Source organism: Tyto alba, unplaced genomic scaffold (genome assembly GCF_018691265.1).
Source record: "Tyto alba isolate M040663 unplaced genomic scaffold, T.alba_DEE_v4.0 Super-Scaffold_2, whole genome shotgun sequence".
Taxonomy (NCBI): Eukaryota; Metazoa; Chordata; class Aves; order Strigiformes; family Tytonidae; genus Tyto; species Tyto alba.
The window spans coordinates 8,830-32,204 of record NW_024881282.1 but is presented as its reverse complement, the minus strand read 5'-3'; the positions used below and the strand labels follow the sequence as shown (position 1 = coordinate 32,204).

General features: G+C 62.1%; 1 protein-coding gene across 11 annotated transcripts in view; it reads right to left on the bottom strand.

Moving 5' to 3' along the window:
- The window catches only part of DNM2 (dynamin 2), a 31,448-nt gene extending 9,618 nt beyond the window's left edge, over positions 1-21,830 (bottom strand). The window contains exons 1-15 of one of the 11 annotated variants that reach the window (XM_042793023.1): positions 21,445-21,830; positions 14,071-14,144; positions 11,419-11,568; positions 10,875-11,078; positions 10,443-10,541; positions 10,039-10,199; positions 9,770-9,912; positions 9,170-9,305; positions 8,817-8,884; positions 7,707-7,845; positions 5,102-5,188; positions 4,903-4,973; positions 3,279-3,287; positions 2,690-2,741; positions 1,794-1,805 (exon numbers count right to left, since the gene is read on the bottom strand). In XM_042793023.1, coding sequence (XP_042648957.1) covers positions 1,794-1,805; positions 2,690-2,741; positions 3,279-3,287; positions 4,903-4,973; positions 5,102-5,188; positions 7,707-7,845; positions 8,817-8,884; positions 9,170-9,305; positions 9,770-9,912; positions 10,039-10,199; positions 10,443-10,541; positions 10,875-11,078; positions 11,419-11,568; positions 14,071-14,144; positions 21,445-21,605 — 1,566 coding nt within the window. In that variant the 5' untranslated portion in view covers positions 21,606-21,830. Of the gene's footprint in view, positions 1-1,793; positions 1,806-2,689; positions 2,742-3,278; positions 3,288-4,902; positions 4,974-5,101; positions 5,189-5,900; positions 6,040-7,706; positions 7,846-8,816; positions 8,885-9,169; positions 9,306-9,769; positions 9,913-10,038; positions 10,200-10,442; positions 10,542-10,874; positions 11,079-11,418; positions 11,569-14,070; positions 14,145-21,444 lie in introns of all 11 variants that reach the window. The other 10 variants (XM_042793022.1, XM_042793021.1, XM_042793027.1 and 7 more) reach the window with 10 other exon arrangements.
- Between the last annotated feature and the right edge of the window lie 1,545 nt (positions 21,831-23,375).

Below are 23,375 nucleotides of genomic sequence, written 5' to 3'. Positions count from 1 at the left end.
GAAAGAAGTTCCTTTAAGACCGACTCATCTAGGCGAGAGCTTTTCGGGCTCGTAAGCCGGGCAAGCTCTGGGCAGAGGGGCTCCAGCGCTCTGCCCGGCTCCGAATCAGAAGCCGCCCGGCCCCGGGGCTGGCGCCTGGAATCCTTTTAATTGTCAGATCTCCACCTTCCCGTCACCCGGCACGACCACGTCCGCACAGCCAGTGATGGGAGAGCGGCCCTGCGCAGAAATCATCGCGGGGGGAGGCAAGGGACAGGCCCTGGGGGGGATGATGTTCCTTTGGTTTTTGCAGCAACGTCTGGACGGTGCTAAAAGAAAATGGAAGCGTCTGAACGCAGTGGGAAGAGCTGGGAAAGGGGCACGGGGGGTCGTGTGTCGCCCCCCCCCCCCCCCCCTCAAGGCTGCGGTGGGAAAACCTCGGGGTTTCACAGGGCAGAAGGTACAAACCCCCCCCCCCGGGGAAGAGCGGGACGGGCGCCGCCTCGCCCCCGCGTCCCTCCCGCCTTTCCGCTGGGACGGGGGCTGCTACAGCCGCCTCCTAAAAACCCGGTTTTGAGACAAAAAAAGCGCGCGGCGCCCGAGCTCCTGCCGCTCTGCCGCGGGGGCAGCCGACTCCAACCTTCTGCCTCCATCCACCGGCCCGGCGCCCACCCCCAGCTACAGGAACCCCCGTTATTTTCCTTCCCCGGGATGAGATTTGGGTGCTGAGCCCACCCCCCCCCCTCCCGAGGGACCAAGGCAATGCCCGAAGCCGTTGCCCGCGAGGCCATAAAAGCCCCAATCGGGGGTTTGGAGGTTGTTTCCCTCTCAGACACTTCCATTTTCTCAGACCGCCCGCGCGATGCTCAGCTCCAAGCCCGGAGCAAGGGGGGCCGGGACCCCCCCACACCCCCCCGGAGGGGATCGTGCGACGGCAGACAGGGAAATTCTCTTCCATTCGGAGGCAACGCTGCCCTCCGCCTCCCCAGAAGTGAGTGCGCTTGCGGAAAAGCTCGCTGCTGGCTGAATGACGAGGCTCCGAGCGGCCCAAGATCCCCCAAAAGTTTGCCTCCTCCAGCTGCCAACAGCTGGGAGCCGAGGCACTCCTGCTTCTCGCCGGATTTCTGCGTGCCGCCGGGACTGGTAAATCCACGGGCAGCCGGCCCAAAGCCAGGACCCCGCCTCAAGCCCCACCCCCCCCTCCCCACACACACACAAAAAAAAAAAAAAAGGCAGCTTGGGGGAGGGAACGCACCTCCAGCCCCCCCGGGGCAGCTGCTGCAAACGGGGAGGGGGGGGGGGGGGGTGATGCCTCCCCCAAAACGCGGGCAGAGCGACTGCCCGGCCCCCAGCCCCTGCCACCACCCGACGGGAACCGCGTCCCGCCGCGGCAGCCCGGTGCTAAAACCCCAACGGGTTTGGCTTCTTGCTTCCCAAGGGCCAGCAAAACCAGTACTCACGCCTTGAATCCCAGCTTCCAGCTCTCCCTGATCCCAGCGAGTCCAGGCAGGTGCCGGGCAGCACGGGCAGCCCCACAGCCATGGTGTGGGCAGGGATCAGCCCCGAGCCCGTGGGGGTTTTTTTGGCCACAGAAGAGCCCAGGCGTGGGGATGAAGGGGTCAGACCGAATTTCCACCTCTAGACTAAACCCCCGGAGCCCGGTCGCTCCCCTCGGGGGGGATCCTGCCCTTCCTCAGCGCACTCAATTCTGGGGAGCGAGAGGAGTCGTTCGGGGCCTGGAAGGTTTTTCTGGCAGGGCCACGTCCATCACTGGGTGTCGTCCACCAGCACTATCACACTATGTGGGTACTTACCAGTATCTCACCCTTTAGGTGCGCAAAATTAAGGGGGGGGGGGGAAAAAAAAAAAAAAAAAAGCAGGACAAGGAGACAGAAGAGTGAAGAAAAACGAAGTGATGGAAGGGAGAAGAGAGCAGGAAGCACAAAAATGGTAGGAAAAAGCAGAAAAACAGCAAAAGAAAAACAGTTACATGCTATTAATTATAATTTTACAGTGTTAATATTTCATTACATTCTTTCCAAACGAGAGGCAATGTCTGCGTTAGGTACTGCAAGACCTAACACCATGCAGGGGGGGCACTCCCAGTGCTGCTCTCAGTCCCGCGCACCGGCCAGCAAAGACCCTGCGGGAGCGGGAGGCTGCACGACGAGCCGGAGCCGAGGGGGCCACGGCTGGTCCCCGTCCCCGCCGCCCCCCACCCCGAGGGCTCGTCTGGATCGACGTGGGGGGGGTGGGGGGGCAGGACGGGGTGGGTTAGGCCAGCCCTTGCCCGGGGCTCCTCCGGCAGTATGCGTGCCACCCGGTTTGTCCCGGCTGCTTTTAGACGAGCTCCGGCGGAGCAAACGCTCCCGCTCGGGGAGCCGGAGCTCCGTCTTTCCCATCTCCAGCCCCAGCGTGAAATATCCCCCCCAAGGAAGGATTTAGGTGGATCAATTCAAACCCTGCTTTTAGACGAGCTCCCGCGGAGCAAACGCTCCCGCTCGGGGAGCCGGAGCTCCGTCTTCCCCGTCTCCAGCCCCCCGTGTGAAATATCCCCCCAAGGAAGGATTTAGGTGGATCGACTCGAATCCCGATTTCAGAGCTGCGAAACGCAGCTCCGGGTTGCTCCGATCGCTGCCGGGGTGGGAAATCCTGGAGAGCTACCTCTGCCCCACGCGACGAGGGAGGGCCGGGGCGCCGGCGGCCGTACCTGATTGGGGATGGCTCTTTTCTTGTTCGTCTGGGTGTTCCTTTGCTGCGCGCTGGGAGAACAACAACGGGGAGAAAAAAAAAAAAAAAAAAAGCAACTTTAGGCCGGGAAGGCGAAGCAAAGCGACCAGCGCTCCGAGCCCACGACACGCTTCCCACCCCCCGGAATGCCGTAAGGAAGAGCTGAGTCCAAAGGGGAAGCCCGTCACGTAAAACCGAAGCGCGACCACCCAGGCTCCGCGCTGCCAGCACGCCGCGATGCGGACGGAGGAGCCCCTTTCCCGAGTTTTGCCCAGGACAGAACACACACGAGGCAGCAGTGCCGAGGGAGGGGGACGGGGCTTTCCAACCCGGACACCTTTATCTCCTTCCTTACAGTCCTTATCTCCAGGTATTTACGAGCCCGCCCGTTCCAGCGGGGCGAGGCTGTCGCTCGCAGGAGAGGAAACACCGAGGGATTTCTGCCGGTGACCCCAGCCGAGCCGATGCACCCCAGAAAGCTCATCTCCAGAAAGACCTGCAGCCTCCTCGTCCCCCCCCCACCACCCCAGGTCGGAAAAAAAGCATACCTGCACCAGAGGGAAAGCTACCTGTCTCTCCTGAGCAACCCAAGAGACGAGGGGCGAGGTGCGGGACGTAACCGTTAGTCAGGAGCAGGAATAAAATCCATGAAAACAGTTAGAATAACGGCGGGACAACCCCCCGGAGCAGCAGTTTACATGCACAAACGGGGTCCTTTCCCTCGGGAAGGTGACTGTGGGATGGCACCCACCGTCCCACCGACCCAGGGCGTCCCCGGCCACCGTCCCCCCCGACCAGGGGAGGTCAGGAGATCGTCCTCTGCCTGCCCCGATCCTCACGGTTCCTCCCTAAACCCTCGGCCACGAGGCGAGCCGGGCGCCCGGTCCCGAGCCAGCCCCGGCGTCGCGGCAGCCCGGACGGGAGCGGGAAGTTCTCCCGCGGCTGAGCTCCACCGCACGCGCCAATCCGAAAGCGGCCGAGTTTGGAGAAAAAGCCTCTCCAGGTCCCAGCCAACGTTCCCTCCGGGCTGCGGGGAGGGGAAGGTGCAAGAGGGGCTGCCCCAGCCGCTCCGGGACATGCTGCGTGAGCGGGTACCCACCCTGTCGCGACGTGCTGCTCAGTGTAACAGCTGGGGAGTGGGAGAGGTTCAGAGGAGTCCGGAGGAAAGAGGGAGATGATGGTTCAAAGGAAAAACAGGAGAGATTAGGAGAAGAGGAAGGAACTGCGAATGAAGGTGAAAAGCAGAGACGTAAAAAAAGGGGGGGGGGGGGGGGGGAAATGAAACCAAGAGGAAGACTAGGTGAATTTGAAGAGGAAGAGGCGGAGGGGGCACTGTCTGGCGAAGGGGACGACAAGCTCCGGGCAGAGCCGCTCGCCTTCGCTCCTTCTGCGCGGGGACACCCGAGGGGGAGCTCTGGGCGCTTCCGAAAAGCTACCGCCCGGTTTGGGGCCGCGCCGATGGAAAACGCTAGCCCATCCTCTGGCCGAAACCGCTAAGCCCGTCCTCTGGCCCAAAATCCTCCGGGCGAAAGGCGAAGCTGAAGGAAGACAGCCTTCCAGGAGAGCCCCGCTCCCGGCCCTGGCCTCGCCCGCCGGGGCAGAGGGTTAGGGGGGAGAAGCTCCAAGATGGGGAGACATTTCTGCCCGTTCCAGGCCCAGAGCTCCACTGGGACACGGGAGAGTCGTTTCGCCTCCCCTTCGTGCGCCCAGCGGGCCTCGGGAAATTCCCGCTCTCTGCTGAAGGGCAGCAACGGCCTTAACGACCTTAATTCAGCGGCCTTAACGACCTTAATTCACCCCCCCCCAGCGCCCCTGCGAGCGCAGTTCATCTGTCTGAGGCCGAACAACCCGACCCCAGCTTTTCAGGCCGGCTGCCCTAACGAGCAGCGTTAACACGAAGCCCGTTTTGGGCTAAGGTCTGCGGAATGACGCGGGGCGGCTCAGATCTCCAGGCCCTCAAACGCCGGCCGGGCGGCAAGGAGAGAAGCGGAGCTCCCGCACCCCAAATCTGGGAGAAGTGGGGTGAAGAAGGTGCCGTTTTGGTGAATTACGGTGGGACGTGGGAGACTCCCCCGCCAGTTTTGCCCGGCGGCGACCCCGGAAGGGTCACGTAACCCGCACGCCTCCGTGGGGACAGGACCACGAACCTCATTGACAGAGCCCGAGGACCCAGCCCACCCATCGATTACGTACTTGGCAAATCCGATGAAGTCTTCGTGGTTAGTGTTGATGTAAGAGAGCTCGATGTCGATCAGCAGGAGAATCTGGAAGGAGGCGTGGGTGTCAGGAGTCGCCCAGAGCAGCCTCGGGGCTGCGCCCGGGGCCGTTGAGATTGGAGGGGGGGGCTGGTCCAGGGCTTGGCTCCCCGCTCGTCACCACCGCGCGAGCTCACCTGGTCCTTCGTTTTGCCTTCCCGTTCCCTGATGTGAGTGGTGACGATCCTCTCCGTCTCCTCTCGTAACCTGGGGTAGGAACCAAGCTGAAAAGAAAGGGAGAAGGCCGGGGAAAAAACCGCTGCTGAGGGGACCGTGGCAGCCTCCGGTGCAGAAAGCCAGCGCCAGGAGCCGCTCACGAAGGGGACGGAGCCGGGGACGGGGCTGAGCCCCAGTTCTGCCGCGAGGACACAACCGGGGCTCAAGGGTGGGAAAAAAAAAGCGACAGACTCGATTCTCTTCACTAGATCCGACAAGATCAGCGGAATCCCCCCCCCCCTCCCGGGGCAGGGCGGGGTGGGGGGGGGTGGCCTTCGAAGCAGTGCCAAACGCACAAGTCCAGATTTTAACTTATTTTTAACTTCCCACCCTCGGAGCCCCCGGCCAAGCGGATCCGGGTTTTCACGGCACGAAGCGCGAGCTACGGCTAAGCCAGGCAAAGGAGGTGGGATCTCAGCAACGCGAGGAGCGTTTTTTTAGCTTTTGCTGTTACGGGGTGGGGGGGGAGGGCGAGCAAACACCTGGGCAATATGTGGCGGCAGGACCCGTGCCGCGAAGCCGAGTCAAGGCTACGTCTGCGTTTGCCGGCGCTTCCTGACAATTCAGGTGCCGGGAGGGAGGACACGGCGTCCCCGTCCCCCCCCCAGAAATTAGGGACAACCTCGTGGTCGAGCTCACTTTGGTTGGCTGGGTCCTGGGAGCAAACATATTCCAGGTGTTCGGATTAGACAATAAGGGAGATGAATTAAGACCCGTTACCTTTTCGGCACACTTTTTAATGACCGTGGCCAGCTCTGAGACCACCAGATCAACACACTTCAAACTGGGCTCTTTAAGCTTTACAATCTGTTTTTTCACTATGGCTTCAAAGGCCATGTCGGGCGTGAAGAGCCCCGTCCTGCACCATGCAGAGAGCGAGAGCGAAACACCAAGTGGAGTGCAGGGGGCGGGAAAAATAGCAACAAAGACAGAAAAGAAAAGAAAAAAAATGAGATTTTTTTATAAAAAAAATTAAGGTTAGTAACGTGCAAAGGGAAAAGCTGCAGTGCCTGCCTGAGAAATTCCTTCGGGTCCCTGGGAGCTGTCGGGGTGATCGGGCCCCTCTCGGCTGCCCCCCGTCTCGCAGGCAGCACGGGCAGGCTCAGCCCCGGACCCCAAATTCCCCGCGGCTCCGGGGGCTGTTTTACCGATCCGGGAGGGGGGGGGGGGGTAAACCGCAGGAGGGCAGCGCTGCCGGAGCGCAGGAAAAAAACCCGGAGAGGCTCCTGGCTTCTCCCAAGACTGGAATTACACCAGCCCCAACGCTAGGAAAAAAAAAAACTGAATTTCCACTCGGCTTTTGAGGGGAGAGCCTCCCTTGTTTGAGACGGAAGGAATTTCGGCGGGAAGCGCTGGCTTCTCCACAGCACCCAGAGCGCAGCCAACCACGCTGGAAACGAGAGAGAGCGGAGAAACCCTGACCCACCAGCAAACCCCCACCGGTCCTACCGCTTACAAAACCAGGGCAGCGTTTAAACTGTTCTGCTCTGCAAAAGCACTCTGGGCAGCGAACATCGCGGATAATTCCATGTTCTCAGCTGGGTGCAGCTGAATTTATTGATTTTTTTTTTTTTTTGTTAAGTAACCGAAGGATTGGAAGGAGAGAGGAGCTGGTTTTCCTGCCCCCTTTTCGGTTTAAGGCGTATCTTCTGGCGCTGCCAGAACGAGGTTAAAAAACAAAGAGTCGCTCCGAGAAGCCGGTTATTAAATATGGAAATGGCCCATTTATCCAGCTTCAGGGTAATTAACACCTCCACCGAAAAAAAAGACAATATGGGGGGGGGGGAGAGGGGGGGTGCGATAGGGAGGGAACGACCTTTTTGAAATGGAAATGTGCTTGTTATCAAGCAGCTTATTAATTGCAGACACCGTGCGCCGCGGGATTTGCAGGCAGGAGCTGCGGGATTTGCAGGCACGCCCACCAGACCGTTTTGCCAGAAGTGCCGTCCCCGGCTTTTGTCTCTCTCTCCCCGTTCCCGGGATTCCCAGAGTGCAGCGAAGCAGCAGTTTAAAATTGCGGCTTGAGAAAAAAAAAAAAAAAAACCACGTGCTACGAGAGGTACCGGGATCCAAGAGCAGCCTGCCCGCCTGCCTGGCTCCTGCCGGGATCAAAGCCTCGGCAGCCCCCCCCCCGCTAACCTGCCCCGGAGAGCCCCTCGCTGCCGTCCCTGGGAGGGGGACGGTCCCGGGAGGCCACGTCTCCTGTCGAGCGTCCCCAGAAATCCCGAGCAGCTCCGTCGGGGTGCCCGGGGAGCTCGCCAGCGACGTCCCGGGTGATCCGTCCTTGGCCGATCCCCTCAGCCGAAGGCAACAGGGAGGACTCCAGGTGACGAGACAGGAATCAAAGCTCAGAAATATCCAATTTGCTTAGGGGGCTCCCGGATTTTATTATTTTTCCTTCCTCTTTTTTTTTTCTTTTTTTTTTTTGGAGGGGAAACCAGGCAGGGCAGGCAGGTTAGAGCATCACTCCTGCTTCCCCATCCCACTGGTAGGAAGGGGCTGGACGGCGTCCAGCCGGTTCAATACCTTACTGGTACACTGTCTAACTGTATTGATTAACTCCTGAATAACGAGGTCGACACACTTCAGACAAGGCTCTTTCAGCTTCACCACCTGCTTTTTCACAATGGCCTCGAATGCCAAATCTGGGGTGAAGAGCCCCGTCCTACAGGAATCCGCGGGCGGGGCGAGAGGGCAGAGACATGGCAGAGGAAAAAAACAAAATGGGTGATCAGGTTTGGAGGCGACCGGCCACGTCCTGGAGAGCAATTCCCTCCCCAGCGCCGTGAGCTGGGGCATCCCCGGGGTCCTGGAGCCACGGCATCGCTGAACCCCGCTTTTCCCCTCGCCGTCGGGGGCTGCCACAACCCCTCAGAGGGGATGGGGTGCTGGGACATCTGCCCCCCCCCCCCCTTCCCCAACCTCACGGCAGCACCCTCCAACCCCTCCAGCACCCCGAATTCGGGTGCTACTTCCCACGAGAGCCCAGGTGCATCGGCACTGCGAGGAAATGGGATTTTTTTGGCGGTGTTTAGGGAAAACGGATAAAACCAGGAGCAGGTCAAGCGCCTCCTGGGGAGAGCGTTAAAGCGAAGAGAAGGAACTCTACGTTTCTCTTCTCCTGTCACAGCACCGGGCCAAGGGAGAGGACTGGCACGGAACGCCGCTCCGTTTTGGGGTCCGGGATCCCCGCCCCGGTCTGGTCTGTGCCGAGCAGACACGGCGCTCCCCGACGAGGCCAGGCCCCGGAGCCCTCCTTCAGCGAGAGGGTTTAACTCACGTTCCCTGCCTTTACTCCCAAGGTCATTCCTTCCCCCGCTTACAGGAATGCAAGAGGAAAGATAAAGGTTATTTTAGTGGCTGAACTGAAGGCACGAGGCGGGGGGGGGGGGGGCGGTTTCAGCTCAGGGTTTTGCGTTGCAGCCTCCCCCGGGGCGAGCCCGGCTCGGCCGAGTTACCCCTCGAACGCTCTCTGAAAATCAAGGGCCGTCCGTTTTCAGAGAACGCTGGTCTCCACGAGACACCCACAGGTAATCGCCGCTCCCCCCCAGGGAAGCTCCGGCCGCAGGCGCCCCGCGGAGCCGGCTCACCCATCCACCCTAAGGCGCGCAGCGCCCGCGCCGCTCCGATACTTGCCTCACGCCGTGGATGTTTTTAATCGCGTAGCTTATTTCTCGCCTCAAATCCTTCTCGTCAAACTCCATCTGAATGGCGGGGGGGGGGGGGGGGGGGGGGGGGGGGGAAAGCCCCGGTTACGATTTTGACAGCAAGCGGCTGTAAAGCTCCCGCTGCGGCCCTTCTCTTGCGCCGTCGCCGGAGGCAGGGCGTGCCTGCAGCACGCGTCGTCCCCAGCCCACCAGGCGCTTCGGCGGGGGAGGCAGCTCTACCCCGGCCAAGCTACTTCACGCTCTCTCGGGATTATTGATTTCGAATTTTGGGATCTCGCTACACTCCCTACGCCGCCCACGCGCTCCCCGGGCCAGCCTTACCTTCACTAGCTCAAAAGGAAATCTCTCGTGGAAAATGCGGTTGATTCTGGCACCCCCGGAGAGCTCGAGCGTGTCCACCTGGTCTCCCGAACCTTCGATTCGCTTCTCAAAGTCCACACCGAACTGCTGGACCATCCTGCGGAGCGGCAACGGGATTAGAACAGGCGTCGGCTGAGCGCGACGGACGGACGGACACCCAGACAGACAGACTCCCAACAGCCAGCACCGCCCCGGCGGCTAGTCAGGCCTGTGGGAAAACTCTCCCGAGTCCTTTTGCTGGAGTCGCAGAGGCGAAAATCTCCCTTTTGCTGTAGTTTAAAGAGCGCGAGGGCGGGGGAAGGACGGACGCGAGCCGTCCTTTCTAATCCCCAGACCAAAGCGCTGCTTTAGGACAGGCCGGTCGCGTACGCAGAGCGCAGCAAGCACAAGGCATTAATTCTCGCCCGCGGAGCTGCTCAGCCGGGGAGGGGATTTTCCCCGCAGCCTGCCAAGAGCCCCAGAGGACGCAGGATCTCTCCGGGGCGCCCGCTCAGCACCGGAGCCGGCAGGAATACAGCACCGCTCGCTCCCAACGGCAGGGCTGTTCCGGCCGTGACCTACTGTAACAAAGCTTTGGTTTTTCGCGTGGGGTCATCGGGGCGGAAGTTCTTGTACTCCTCAACCTCCTTCTCCAGGGAGAGCAGCTGGCTCTGGAGTTTGCTGCGCAGCGAAGGCAGCGTCTCCCGAATGTGGTTGGTCAGTTGCTGGAAAAGAATTGCGAGGGGTAAGACGCCGTCCTCCCCGAAGCCAACCGGCTGCCGGCACACAGCCCTTTCCCGCCAGAGAAGAACACCAGCCCCGCAAAACACCCCGGAGGGAGCTGAGCCTACCTGGTTGAGGACCTTCTGCAAATGCGGGGTGCCCATCCGGTCGGCCATGTGCCGGTAAGCCGGGTGAGAGAGGAAGAACTTCCGCTCGGCCGCCAGCGCTGCCCTGATGTCCTTCTTACCGTCGATGTCCTTCTGGCTTCGGTTAACGACGCCGATGTAGCCTGCGAGAGGACACGTTGGCTCTTGCTACGCACAGGCCCGGCTCAAGGTGTCCCAGCAGGGCTGCGTGGCTCCGGGTGGCCACCCGCAGCTGCTTCTCCCGGAGGAAAGGGCGGCACGAAGGGTCCGGGCTCCGCAGGAGCTGCCCTTGGGCTCGTTTTGGAACAGCACTCTCGCCAGACGAGAGATGGAGGCCGTGGGAAGGGGGATACGGGGCGAGGCAAAGCCTCTGTGGGTCGTTATACCTCTTCGCAGAGGAAGCAGCTTGTTCTCCAGCACATCTCTGGCATCTGTGCCTTCATCCATCAGATCCAGCTTGGTGATGACGCCGATCGTCCGCAAGCCTGAAAGCGGCCGCACAAACGAGCGACCGATTAACCGCAGGAACGAGCCAGCGATGGGCCGCGCGGCACGGAACGCCTCGAAAGGAGGCACGGGGGTGCGTAACCAGGACAAACACGGCCTCGCCAGCGAGGAGCAGAGCCGGCCCCTCCTCGGCTGTCAGAGGACGGAGAGTCCTCTCTGAGAGGGGGAGGGATGAGAAGCCCCTCTGGTACCAAAATCGGGCAACTGATTGCTGAGACTCTGCCACAACAGCCGCCGGAGGCTCGACCAGCCCCCCGCCGGGCCCGGAGCAGCGGCACGGACAGACAGACAGGAGGACGCCTCCGTCTTACCTTGAGGATCGACTTCTTTTGCCATCTTGAGCGCATCCGAGTTGGCCAGATCCATGTTGGCCGGCGTGACGGCGAGGATCAAGCTGCTCTCCCTGCTGATGAACTGCAGGATCATGTCTTTGATCTGGTACTCGATGTCCTGCGGTTGGTCCCCCACCGGCACTTTGGTGATACCCGGGAGGTCGATCAGAGTCAGGTTCAACACTGGAAGGACAGAGACCACGGGCGCTCGGGGTCAAGGGCCTGGCAGCCGGATCTCTGCAGACCTGCTGATGGATCTACCCCTCCGCAAGCCTTCAAAGCTCCTCCGAAGGAAGAGCGACGGCTGGATTTGCTCGGGGGGGGGGGGGGGGTGGCCCAGGCAGCCCCCCATCGCCCCCCCAGGCCGCTGTCAGACCGGCCAGACCCACGGAGCAGCCAGAATTTGCTTTTCGGACACAGGCTGGGCTAAACCCCGCAGCCCCAGTGTGTACAAACACCGGCTTTCCTTCCTTCACGTTGTTTTAACGCACGGAGTCCCGGGGCAGAGACACAGCTCACTGACCGTGCGGCGAGTAGACGCGGAGGTTGATGGGGACGGGAGAGATGCCTTTGTTCGTTCCCGTCACCCTGTCGGTTTCCGCTTCGATCTCCTGCCGCACCTCGTCAAAATCTGTGAACTTTTTGGATTTGCAGTGCAAAAATTCGGCATATTCTGGGGAGGGGGGAAAAAAAAAAGAAAAAAAAAAAAAAAAATTAAAAAGAAAGACAATTTCGAGCCCAGCACAGGATGCACACCTGGTTTAGAGACATTACTACATTGCAGAGCAGCCCCGGCCACGCGCTCCGGCGCGGCACCGAGCAGCCCGGCAGAATCGATGCCCCGGAGAGGCCCCGAGGACCTGCCCGGGGATTAACCTGGTTATCTGCAGCCTCCTGACTGGCAGCAGCCCCAAATAAACTTGGCCTAGCCGCTTCCTCTGGCTGAGGAGGCAAGCCCGGGAGGATGGCAGCCAGCCGGCTCAGGCTGAGCGCGCTGACACTCTGCCTGCTGCCTCCGCGCTGGCAGCAGCTGCTTTGATGTGGACGCGGAGTTACGCTTCCCTTTGCCAAAAAAGAAACTGCCCTTGGGTGAGATGCTGGCAGGCGGCCGACGCTGGCTCCCGCGAGCGAACCTCGCCATCAGAACGGCCGTGTTTGTTTTCACCCGGGCCTGTCTGCCTTTCAGCCCCCCCGCTGATTGCTTTTAAATGTTTTATTGCCCGGATCCCGAACGCCGAAGGAAGCTGCCAAGACACTCCGGTGCGCCGGGAGGCCGGGCAGCGAGCCCCCCCCCCTCCACCACCACCCCCCGGCAGCACCCTCGTGCTGGGAAAAGGGCCGCAGCCGGCTGCGGGGAGGCACGCCGGCGCTCGACCCCCCGGGGAATCATCTTTGCACCATCCAGCAAAGAGGGACCATCGGCGCTGCCCGGCGCCGGCAGCCCCTTGCCAAGAAGGAACCGCCGTTTCCCCTCCACCTGCGCCGGGAGCTCCACTTTATCTACTTTTTATTCGCTCTCCGGATTTATCGCTCCGTTTCACTCTGCCCCCGCAGCCCCCCAGCCGAGCTGCACTCCAGCGAAGGGCCTGGCTCTGTTTCTCCGCTCCGAGCCCGAGGAAACGGCGCCAGGAGACAAACATTAACCCAGCCGCGGCTCCTCCGCGGGGAGGACGCCTGGGAACAGAAAAGGAGCGGCTTTTCCTGGGCCTCTGAGCAGTTGCCTTCAGGTCCCTGAGATTTTCTGAAAGGGTTTTGCAAGCTGTTAGGGCGGGGGGAAGCTTCGAGGGGAGTGGGGAAGCTGAGAGGGGGAAAGAGAGCTGGTCTTTCCCTACAGTCACCAGAAAAAACATCTCCTCGGCTCCTTGCAACAGCTCCGAAGCTGCCCCGTGAAAAGGGATTTTAATAGATTCGGGGCCGCGGCTTGCCCTGGGGAGGGGGACGGAGCAAGTCGCTTCCTCCCACCCGCGGGTGCGGTGAGGGGAAATGCCAGCCCTACCCCGGCCCTTCTGCCCCTGCCCGGTCCAGCGCCTGATGACACCTGATCACCCGAAGGCCACCGCCGACATTTCGCAATCCCCCTTTACCAGAAACAACTAATTAGCTGATAAACAGGTCACCTGAATAAATGCGAAATGAGGCTGCAGAACGCAGCTTCCCAGGCCACCCCCAGCTCCACCAGGATTGCCCCCAAATCGTGGGGGGTTTTTTTGGGGAGAGGGTCGTGTGTTTCAGTCAGGGGAGATCAACAGGAGCAAGCTCCCCGGAGATGGGGCCGGCCGACGCTCTCACAGCGCGCCTGGGCGGGAAAACGAGCCGCCCTCCGCCCCGCGCTCGGCTCCTCGGGGCAGCCGGCCGCGCGTGGGGGGCAGAGGCCGATTTCACAACCCCCCCTGCGTGCCGGGGTGCGAAGCGGAACTGAGTCACAGGGCGACGGGGAAGCAGCCAAGCGCGCTTTTATTGGTGACCGCCAGCGTTTTAAATGCTTGCCTGCTGAGTCCCCCTTATCAGCAGGATAACCACCGGCTGAAGGGAAACAGGAATTTTTGTGCTGGAGGGGAGCAGAAGGACGGTCCAAAATGGATGTAAACGTGTCACCGCTTCAGCCCGGGCTCTGCTCCCCTCTCCCCCGCAGCCTCCCACGTACCCTCCCCCCCCCCGGGAGCACAATGCCGCTGAAGAGGGCTGACTCACTATTTTTTAACCGTCCTGCAGGCTGACCAGGCATTTAACATATTCTGGGGAAGAGAAAGATCATCGCAACCTTCTACAGAAAAACTCCAGCGGAACAGACTTCCCGTGTCAAGGGCAGCGTGCGCTCAAAAGGAGCCTGAACACGACCCCCCCTCACCGCTGATGCGCGCTCTCGACCAGATGCACGGCCAAACGCCGGCATCGGGGCCGAAATACAGACACCTCCTCCATCATCTGCCACCTCCAGGGCGGGTTTCACCCCCAGGAGACAGGCGTGCTCCCCAGCAGTCAAAACCCTCTGCGAGGAACGCTCGAACAAACCGGATCCGTCACCGAAATATTCACGCGCCCGTTAAAGGACGAATCTGCGAGGGCGGCAGCGCTTCCCGGCGGACGGAGCCGCGGTGGCCGGCCAAGGGTTTCCACCAGCCCCTCTCCCTCTTCTGACGGGGGAACTGGGCAGATTTTCCTGCCCAGAGCGTACCTGTCTTGGAGAAGATGAGCTGCAGGATGAGAGGCCGCCGAGTGACAATTCCAGAGCCCCGGGGAAGGAAGTCCCTGCAAGGAATTGAAAGACAGACATTTATTAACGTGGTTTAAATGAGGAAGTTAATGCTGCACCACCGAGCTGATCACGCCGGTGTCTAAACAGCAGGCAGCGGGGCATGGCGTGCGGGGGCTCGAACACGCCTGGTCCTCCCCAGCATCAGCTCCCTGCTCTGCCCTGGGAGGTGGCGGAGCGTAAACGATGCTCCTGGGATCACAGCCACCCGTGAAATGGGCCATTCTCCCACTCCCCCCCCCACCCCCCCACTGGAGGAGGGCGGCCCCCACACCCTTACAACCGCTTCCGAGCGGCTGCGCTGCACGCTGCGGGCACAGGAATTCGGAAAGCAGCTTTCCCAGCTGCTAGCCATTAAGAAATTTAAGGGTCTACTGGATTTTAACACCCCCGCTAATTCAGAGAGGGGGGGGAAAAAAAAAAAAAAAGACACCTCAGCAGAAGAGACAAAACCACCGCCTTCTCGTTATTCTCCGAAACCGCACATCCTTTACGGTTTCACCCCGTTTCCCCTGCGAAGAGCGAAACGAGGCGCGGAACCGACGACGATTCTCCTGCCCCCCTGCTCGGGGCGTCAGCTCGAGCCCGTGGGGCGTCGGGGGGGGGGGGGGGGGAGGTTTGCTCGGAGCCGTTAGCGCCCAGCGAAGGGCTGCAGCTCCCTCCTCCCGGGCCGAGGGCGACGGGAATTGGACAGGAAGGTGAGTTTGGAAAAGGGAGCGATAAGAGCTCCTGGGAGAGGCCAGGGCAGCGCTGAGTGGATTTATCGCTTCCATTAAAGGAGAGGGCACATCCAGCTTATCAGCCGAGCACGGGGAAACTGAGATCAGGCGGTGCCTGTCGCTGTCACCCGCACCCGAAGGCGCCCTGGGGTCCAGTGGGAATTCACGCCCACCCCCACACACCCCCCACCACCACCACCTCGGCTGTACCCAACCCCGCTCGTCAGCACCCCCAGCCCCCTGCCCACGGCGGAGCTGCGGGCGTGAATTGCAGCCGCGACAGCCGGGAGCGTCGCCTTCCCCCCCCCCCCCCCCCCCCAGGAGACTGCCAAGCAAACCGCGAGCCCCGCGCAGGAGGCTTCTCTAAACAGAAACGTGGTTTTTTTAATCACCCTCGTGTTTTTTATCACCCTCGGAAAAAAAAAAAAAGAGCTTCCTGCCCAACCGGGAGGACAGGTCCTGCAGCCACGGGAGCCGGGATGCGGCGGGAAGAGGAAGTGTTTGAGGGCGCCTGCTTGACGGCAGCAGGGACACCGGGATCTGTTCCGGCACCGCTCGCTACCCGGCGCTGCAGTTTCGCTATGACAGGGCTCTGTTACGCTATTTGGAAAGCGGCGGTAGCTTCCTCCTGTTGAAATAAACCCTGTGAGAGGCAGAAACCCTCCCCACAGCCCCACCACCGCCTTCCCCGGGGAGGGGAGAGCACCGACCCTTGGGGGGGGACACACCACGGAATCTCCCGTGATCCGGAGGGGATCAAACACTCCTGGCAGGCTCCGCTGCTCCCTTCTCCCCCAGCATTGCCCTCGACCTGCCGTGTTAACGATCTTGGGGAGGGGGGGTTAATCACACACACACCCCCCCCAGCTCCCAGCCCCCCCGAGGGGTGCTAATAGTCAGGCACGAGCAACCTGCCCTTTTGACGGGACGCCGAACAAGCGCCCTCTTCATCGGGGAGGACGGCGTGGGTCCCGCCTGGCAGCAGACGTGGGCCAGCTCCTGCGCGGCCACGGAGCCGGGTCACCCCGCCTGGCACCCCCCGTGGGCGTTTTTACAACCGAGGGGCGTCACCGCCTTCAAATTTCATTCGCACGCACCTACTTTGCGGCCCCGGGGTTGCCAGGAACAATCTCCTTCACGAGCAAACACCCACTGCAAACACGGAGAGGCGGGGGGGGGGGGGGGGGGGAGGAAACCGGAGCCTGCCAGCAGGTCCTCTTCGGTGTTTTTTTACACGTTAAAGTGAGTCAGAGATGTGGGGCAGCCGGAGTGAAGCAAGACCTCCGTTGGGCTGACGCACCCCAGAGACGTAACATCCGAGGAGTAAGGTCAAACCTGTGTTTGAAACGACAACGTTACACCCGGATTTTCCCATTCGCCTGGTTGTTCATTGTAATCCCTCTATCTCCGCTTCGCGTGTGCTACCAGGAAACGCTGCTTTACAAGGAGAGCAAAAAGACAAAGGTCGCTGCTGGGGGAAGTACATTTAATACATCCCATCCCCTGGAAAATCTCCTGTGGCAAAGGGCACCTGAGAGGCGAGCGCTGCCTGGCCCTGCCCAGTCCCTCTCCAGTTTCAGGCTCCCATTTATCTTGAGATTCTTCGCCAGCGGCCCCATGGCAGCTCTTCCCCCAAATCCATGGAAAAAACACCCCAAACTCCCCGGGGAAGAGACCCACCAGGCGGTTGCGTCGCGTCCCCGAGGTCCCTCCGAGACGTGTTTTCACTCACGAGCGCCTCACTCGCTCCCAAATTCCCTTCCTTTCGCTCCGTTTTCAGCCAGCTCTGCCCGCTGACAAACCGAGTTTCCCCCTCCCGTTCCTGAAATTAAATTGCCGTCCCTCTGACGATCGCTGCCATTAAATCCTCCCCAAACGACTGAGCCACAGCCGTGATTTACACCCGCAGCGCCGCCAGCCCGACTCGGCCCGGCCGACTCCGCGCAGGCACCCCAGCTACACCAGACCTGGGGAATCATTGTGGAAAAAGCCCTAAGAACAGGTCGCTCTCATCTCCATCCTCCCCTCTGGATAAATTCTCCCTCAAAGAGGCTTAGGCGTGGTATTAGCACCGGCTTAAAAATCTCAGCGAGCCACCGCGGGGCCCCGCGCTGTTGATGCTTGGTGCAAATGATGAGTTTTATCTGCACTTTGGGGTCCCCGACGCGCTTTACGGTGCCTATTTCAGCGTCCCACCGGGAGAAGGGATGTGCCCGCCGCAGGTAAAGGATCTCACGCCGCGCCTTGGCCACCTCCACCCCCCAAAGCCCCGCCGCCGCGGCCGTCCCAGCTTAGCCCCGCTTTTATTTACGGCTGCCGGGAGCACCGATAACGCCATCCAAAGGACTCATAATACCCCATTGAGGGTCGGTTCCTCGACTACGCTGCCGCTGGGAGGGCCTCCCCACCGCCCCCCATCACAACGGCTCCATTGTCAGCCCGGTCCGGGCGGCCGCCGCGCTCAATGGCCGGGTTTTATACGGCTCTGAAAATGCCTTTTACGCCGTCGTTTGTCGGAGCGTCGCGGCGAGAGCCGGAGCAGGGCCGGGGGAGGCTCGGCGCCTTTAGCGCGCTTGTACTGACAGGACAAGGGCTCCACAGAGGGACCGGTCAATGCACGTTTCATCGGGACGTCAATGGGGCGGCTTTTAATACAGCTACTAATGTAATTTTTAATGCAGTATTTTCAACTCCCCTTTGTGCTTTTCCCCGCTAAATGAGGGAATCGAGTCACTGCAGACCCCCTCGCACAGCAAGGCCAACCTACTTCAGCGCCGGCTGAAACGGCTGCGGCAGCGAGACAGATTCCTGCCCCACCGATAACCTGAAGTCCAGCATCTGATCCCTGGATTGATTTAGAGGGCTCCGGGCAGCTGAGCCCATCTCCTGGTTCCTCCGGCGGCTTTTTGCACGGTCGACGGCATCTCAGCTCGTCTCAGCGGAGCTCATCATCCTTTCTCTTGTATTTTAAGGCCATGGAAGGGGTGACCGTAACGTGTGGCTGCCCTCCCCCCTGGCCCACGCTGCGTTAATGGGCATCTTTAGGCTTCTTCAAACAATTAAAAAAAAAAAAAAAAACAAAACAAAACACTGAAGTGGGGCAATCCGCAGAGCGCAGCTCCAGACCTCCCGCGGACTCCTTACCCGAGCGTCACCGCTTGTTCGCCTTCACCCCTAACGCAATCGACCAAAATTGCTTATTCTGAAGAGAGAACGATGTCTTTCCTTGCAGCTCCTCAAAACAGGGATAACAAGATAAGGCGGGGGGGACGAGCCGAAACTGCCCCGTCCGCATCCCACCCGCCTCCACCTCGGCGGCACGCAGGGGACCGGCACGCGGCACCGAAGGACCCGGCGCGGCTCGTTACGGGAGACGGGACGCCAGGGTTGAAGTGAAGCTTCCTACCGAGGCATCCAGGCAGCCCTGCGCCTTCTGAACGGGTCCGAAAAGCCAAGAGGAAAGGTCAAACAGCTGCGCGAAGGCGGGGAGATGAGCAAAAATACACACACCACACCCCCCAGTTTCTAACCGGCTGTTTCCAGAAGGAAACGTGGCTAGCTGGCGCGGAAGGTCTCCCGCATCCCTTCGGGAAGCCTTCGTCAGCGCGCGGGAACAGCGAGACCCGTCGCGAGGGGAAATCAGAGCGAGCTCCGAAGCGCCGTCCTGTTTCCCTGCCCCGTGTTGTTTAATCGTCTCCATCTCAAATAAAGCAGAGGCCGAACGCTTCACCGAGGGCTCTCCAGCCACCGCCATCCCACCGGGCAGCCCCACCTCACAGACAGCTCCCGTAAGGAAAACCGCTCTCCCTGGGAACTTTTCCCCGTTCTGCTGACTAAAACCCCCAGCCACACCTCCGAGAGCATCGCCTGGCTCCTCGGCCGGAGATCACCTCGGTTTTTAAGCCCAGCGCCCTTCCCCACGGCAGTGGCACGTCTGCCCGTGCACGTGCACTTACACAGACGTGCATTTGCACGCTCGGAAGCGGCTCCTTGGCTTCAGGCAGAAAAGCTGTTGGGGCTAAAAAGCGGCTCGCACGCTCGAAGAGCGAAAGCTCGATGTATTCGGCTGGGAAGCTAGGGCGAGCTTCGGGCGGCGCGGCTGGTTTATTGCTGGAACAGCCCAGAGGCCTCGGCGCTCGTCCCCAGCCCGTCGGCATCCCGCTATCCATCCCGGAGAAACGCTCGATGCCGCCGGCACGGGATCAAACCCGACGGGATTCACCCAGCCGCGAGCGCCAGGCCGGGCATCCCAACGGCGTCAAGGTAAGCAGGCAGTCTTGGTAACGAGTGAGCCATTCCGGGGTTATGAATCCCTAATTAATCGTTACAGGATAATTCTGTATTCCTCATTATCGTATTCCCAAATAGGCGTGTAGGGAAAGCAACACTACAAAGAGCGGGAGATGCCAAAGCATCTGATCGACAGCAGCCACCGAGCCGACGGCCGGAGACTGCTGACACCAAGGCAGGGCAGAGTCCGCCCCACGCGTAATTAGCGGTTATTAACATGAGCTGCAGGACGAAGTTAGTGCCACGGGATGAGAGCGAAAGGTCCCCGGTTAGAACCGGGCAGATCCAGCCTCGCAGAAAGCGCTCCCGTGCAGAGCCCGGCCGTCTGCGGGGCGCCTGAACCCCTCATTAAAAACCTTCTGATGGAGACTTCAACGCTCCGAAACGAGGATTTTTAATTACCAGGACCCGTTTTCCAGCAGCACCATAGTGAGAGGCTGCTAAAATTTCCACCGGCAGCGATTTAGGAAGGGGAATAACTCGACCATTTCAACCCCAACGGCAGCGAAGGCTTAGCAAAGCCCAGATGTGAGTTTAGTTGGGGGGGGAGGTTCAAGCTCCACCGGGCCGGCCGACTCCTCCTCTCCCTCCCACGCCAACAGCACCGGGCTGAAAAAGCATCCCCGGCTGCAAATCCACGCTACGAATCCGACCTGCGGTTGGATAAAAGAAAAGGCAAATGGCATCAGGTGATGGATCACACAGCGGGCTCCGGGTCTCGGCCTCGCCGCTTGGAAAAAACATTACACAAGCAAAACAAAACCCAAAATCCAACAGCAGAAAGCACGGCGGCAGGGAAAACTCCGGCGGCGCTTTCAAATGATGTTTTTGCTGCAAAGGGAATTGCCGGCGCGTCTCTGCAGCAACCCCGACACCAAAACCAGCCTGAAACGTCGGAAAAACCACCTGGTTGGCTTTTTTGGGGAATGTTAAGGTTCACGTAGGCGCCGTGAAGAGCCGGGCTGAGCCGCCGCTGTTTTGTCGGTGACAAGCTCCGCGCCGGCCCGTGTCAGGATGGAATGACGTCACAGGAAGGGCTGCTATTGTTAATATTACAGCATCCGCCCCAGCCGGGACGGGAACCCCGTCGTGGGATGTAGACGGAGAAAGAAGCAGCCCGAGATCAAGGGGCGGGCGAGGACGGGAACAAAGCAGCGGGAGCCCGGCGAGGACCACAGCTCCTTCCCCACCGCGCGCGGAGCAAGCGCCCGAGGAAACGCAGAGCAGCCCAGAGCCGAGCCAGCAACCGCCCGGCCGGCGCCGCCGTCCCCGTAAAGGCAGCGGGGGAAGAGACAAAAGGTGGAGAAAGCGACTCCGCTCGCGGCGCTTTGGTGCCGAAGCTGATGTTATTAGCCATTACGGTGGATTTCGAAAAGGGGCCGGCAGGATTTTTAAACCTCGCAGGGGTAGTGTGGGGTGAAATCAGCTCCGCTCCCCCGCTGTTACTGTGTCCTCCTCCCCACCCTCGGTGCCTTGGGTTGGGTGTCAAGCCCGTGGCTTTGCCTTATCCCGTGCCAACCGGCCCGGCAGCAAGACCCCGACGCCTCTGGCCAAGCACTCGGCCCTATCTCGAGGGCGCACATCCCCGAAACGAGCGGGTCGCCGAAGCCCAGGCACAGGAAGGGCTGCGGGCCCGGCGCTATCATCCTGGCAACAGAAACGCCTTTGCAGCCGAAGCCGACCTCAGCCTCCGCGCCTGCGCCGAGGACGGCGAGCCAGAGGGGTGAAAGGGCCAAGCTCCCGCTTCGCCGCCGCGCTGGCGTAGCATCCCGGTGGCTCGCCATCCGCCGCTCCCGGGAGAATCCGGAGGCCCGCGGGAGGCTCACCTGCCCGGCAACATCCTCCTCCACGGCCGCGGCACCGCCGGCTGCTCGGGGGGACGGGGCAGCCACCTGCACCGGGGGGCAGCCACCTGCACCGGGGGGCAGCCACCTGCACCGGGGCGCATCCCCTTGCCCCCCGCAGCGGGATCCCCGCTTCTCGTATTCACGGAACCCCCCTACGCCAGCGCCGTGAGCGCAACCCGCGTCCCGAGCCCCCGCCTGCGCCGCTGGCGTAAGGGGCGGCCGGTGACCCGCTCCCCCCTGGGGGCCGCGCTTTACGCCAAGCGCGTAAGGCGCGGCCGGGCGATGGGGAGCGGGAGGCCGGGGCGCTCCGCAGTTTGCGTAGCGGCGGCGGGGGGTCCCTCAGGCCGCGGCCGCGCCCTACGCGGGCGGGATTCACGAAGCGCGCTTACGCCAGCGGCGGCGGCGGCGCCGTCCCCGTCCCCGCCCCGCCACCGACTCACCGGCCCACGAAGTTCTCGAGCACCGAGCTCTTGCCCGCGCTCTGCCCGCCCACCACGGCAATCTGCGGCAGGTCGAGGTGGCAGCTCTGCCCGATGGAGCTGAACGCGTCCTGCAGCTTGTTGACCAGCGGGATCAGCTCCTCCATGCCCCGGTTCCCCATGGCGGCGGCGGCGGCGGGGGGGGGGGGGGGAGGGGGACGGGGACACACCACGCTCCCGCTCTCCCGGCGGCGGCTGCTCCTCACAGGGCCCGCGGCGGCGGCGACCAAACTTCCCCTCCGCGTCTCCTCATCCGGCACTGGCGACACCCCCGGGGCGCCGCTCCGCCGTGGGCCCGCCCCGCTCTTCCTCAGGCCTCATTAGCCGCCTCGGCCGTCGATCAGAGGAACCAGACGAGCGGAGAGGAACGGCGGGCTGTCAATCAGCAGGGAGGGCAGGCGCGGCAAGCCGCCCCCCTCCTCCCTTCCCGTTCCATTGGCTGCCCACCGCGCCGCTCACCCCCACCAGCCAACGGGAGGTGGAGCTGGCCTGTCAAGCTGAGGCGGTGCTGCCACAGCTCCCGCCCGGCGACACGGCTCCTGTCATTTCATTGGCAGACGCGACTGCGGCCGAAAAGAAACCGACGCGTTCAGCCGCTTCTCCCCACCCTCTCATTGGACAGTGTGCCAGCCACTCCAACAGACTGACCAACCCAGGCGGTGGGGGAAATCGGGAGGGAAGCTGGCCGGGAAGAAAAACCTTTCCGCGATTCGCCAGCTCACTGTCAATCAAGCATGTCTACCTGCCGATTGGCTGCTTTGGTCCGTTTCCCCCCCCCCCCTTCTCCCGGGCACAGCCCGGTGACCGTAGACCCCCGAGTAGCCGCGCAGCACCGATGCGAAGCCCCGGGGCTCAGCCCCGCCCCCCAACCCCGGGACGTCCCCCCCCCCCAGCACCGACAGCCCGGTCACGGCGTTCGCCCTGGGGTGGGGTGTGTGTGGGGGTGGGTCTTTATTTCACACCTTCGCCCCGCTGGGGGAGACCCGTCCCGTGGCGGGGAGCGGGGGGCTCCCCCTCCCCGCCCCGCGCCCCCCCAGCCGGTCACCGGTGCCCCGGCGTCGCGGCGAGACCGGGGTCCGCATGCCGGTGACCAGTTGACTGAGTCCCGCCGGGAACCGGCCAGCGCACAGGAGGTCCGAGCTGCCCCTGGAAGAGATCGGCGGGGGGGGGGGGAGTGGGTTGCGGTGGGGGAGGCCGTTGGCGGGCAGCCCCCCACCCCCCACCCCCCCCCAACACCGGCGGCACCTACCTGAGCTCGGCGGGGGTCTGGGGGCCGGGGGGCAGGGGGAAGGTGGGCAGGGAGCGGCGCTGGCGGCAGAGGTAGCCGGCGGGCAAGTCGGGGGGCAGGTCAGCGTCCAGGCGTTCCAGCGGCAGTGCCATTTCTTGGGGGGGGGGGGGGGGGGAAAGGGCAAGGGGCGGGAAGGGTGCCGTCAGCCCCCCCGCCATTTCAGGAGCCTTGGCACCCAAAAAACCCCCCCAGGGCGGCGTCGCTCCCCCACGGGAGAAGCGCTTGGGTTTAGGGGTGACAGGGACCCCGCAGATGGAGGCGGGGTGCGAGCAAAGCTTCCCAGTGTGGACCAGGAGAGTGAACGGGGGGGCCAGCCCCCCGCTTTTCCCAGGGGAAACGCTCCCTACCGCTCCGGATCCGGCTCAGCTCCGGTCCCAGCAGCTTCCCGTCCATGCTCAGCAGGATGTATTTCTCCATCCGGAGCTCCGGGCTCAGCCGATCCACCGTCCGTCGGTCCGGTCGCTCCTGCGGCGGGGTGGGGGGCTCGGTCCGGTCGGGATGCGCCGCATCCATCTTCCAACTGTGAAAGGGAAGGAAAAGACTGGGATCGTTACTGGTCCGTTCACCGCAGTCCAGTGCTGAGCCTCCCCTCCAGCCCCGGGGC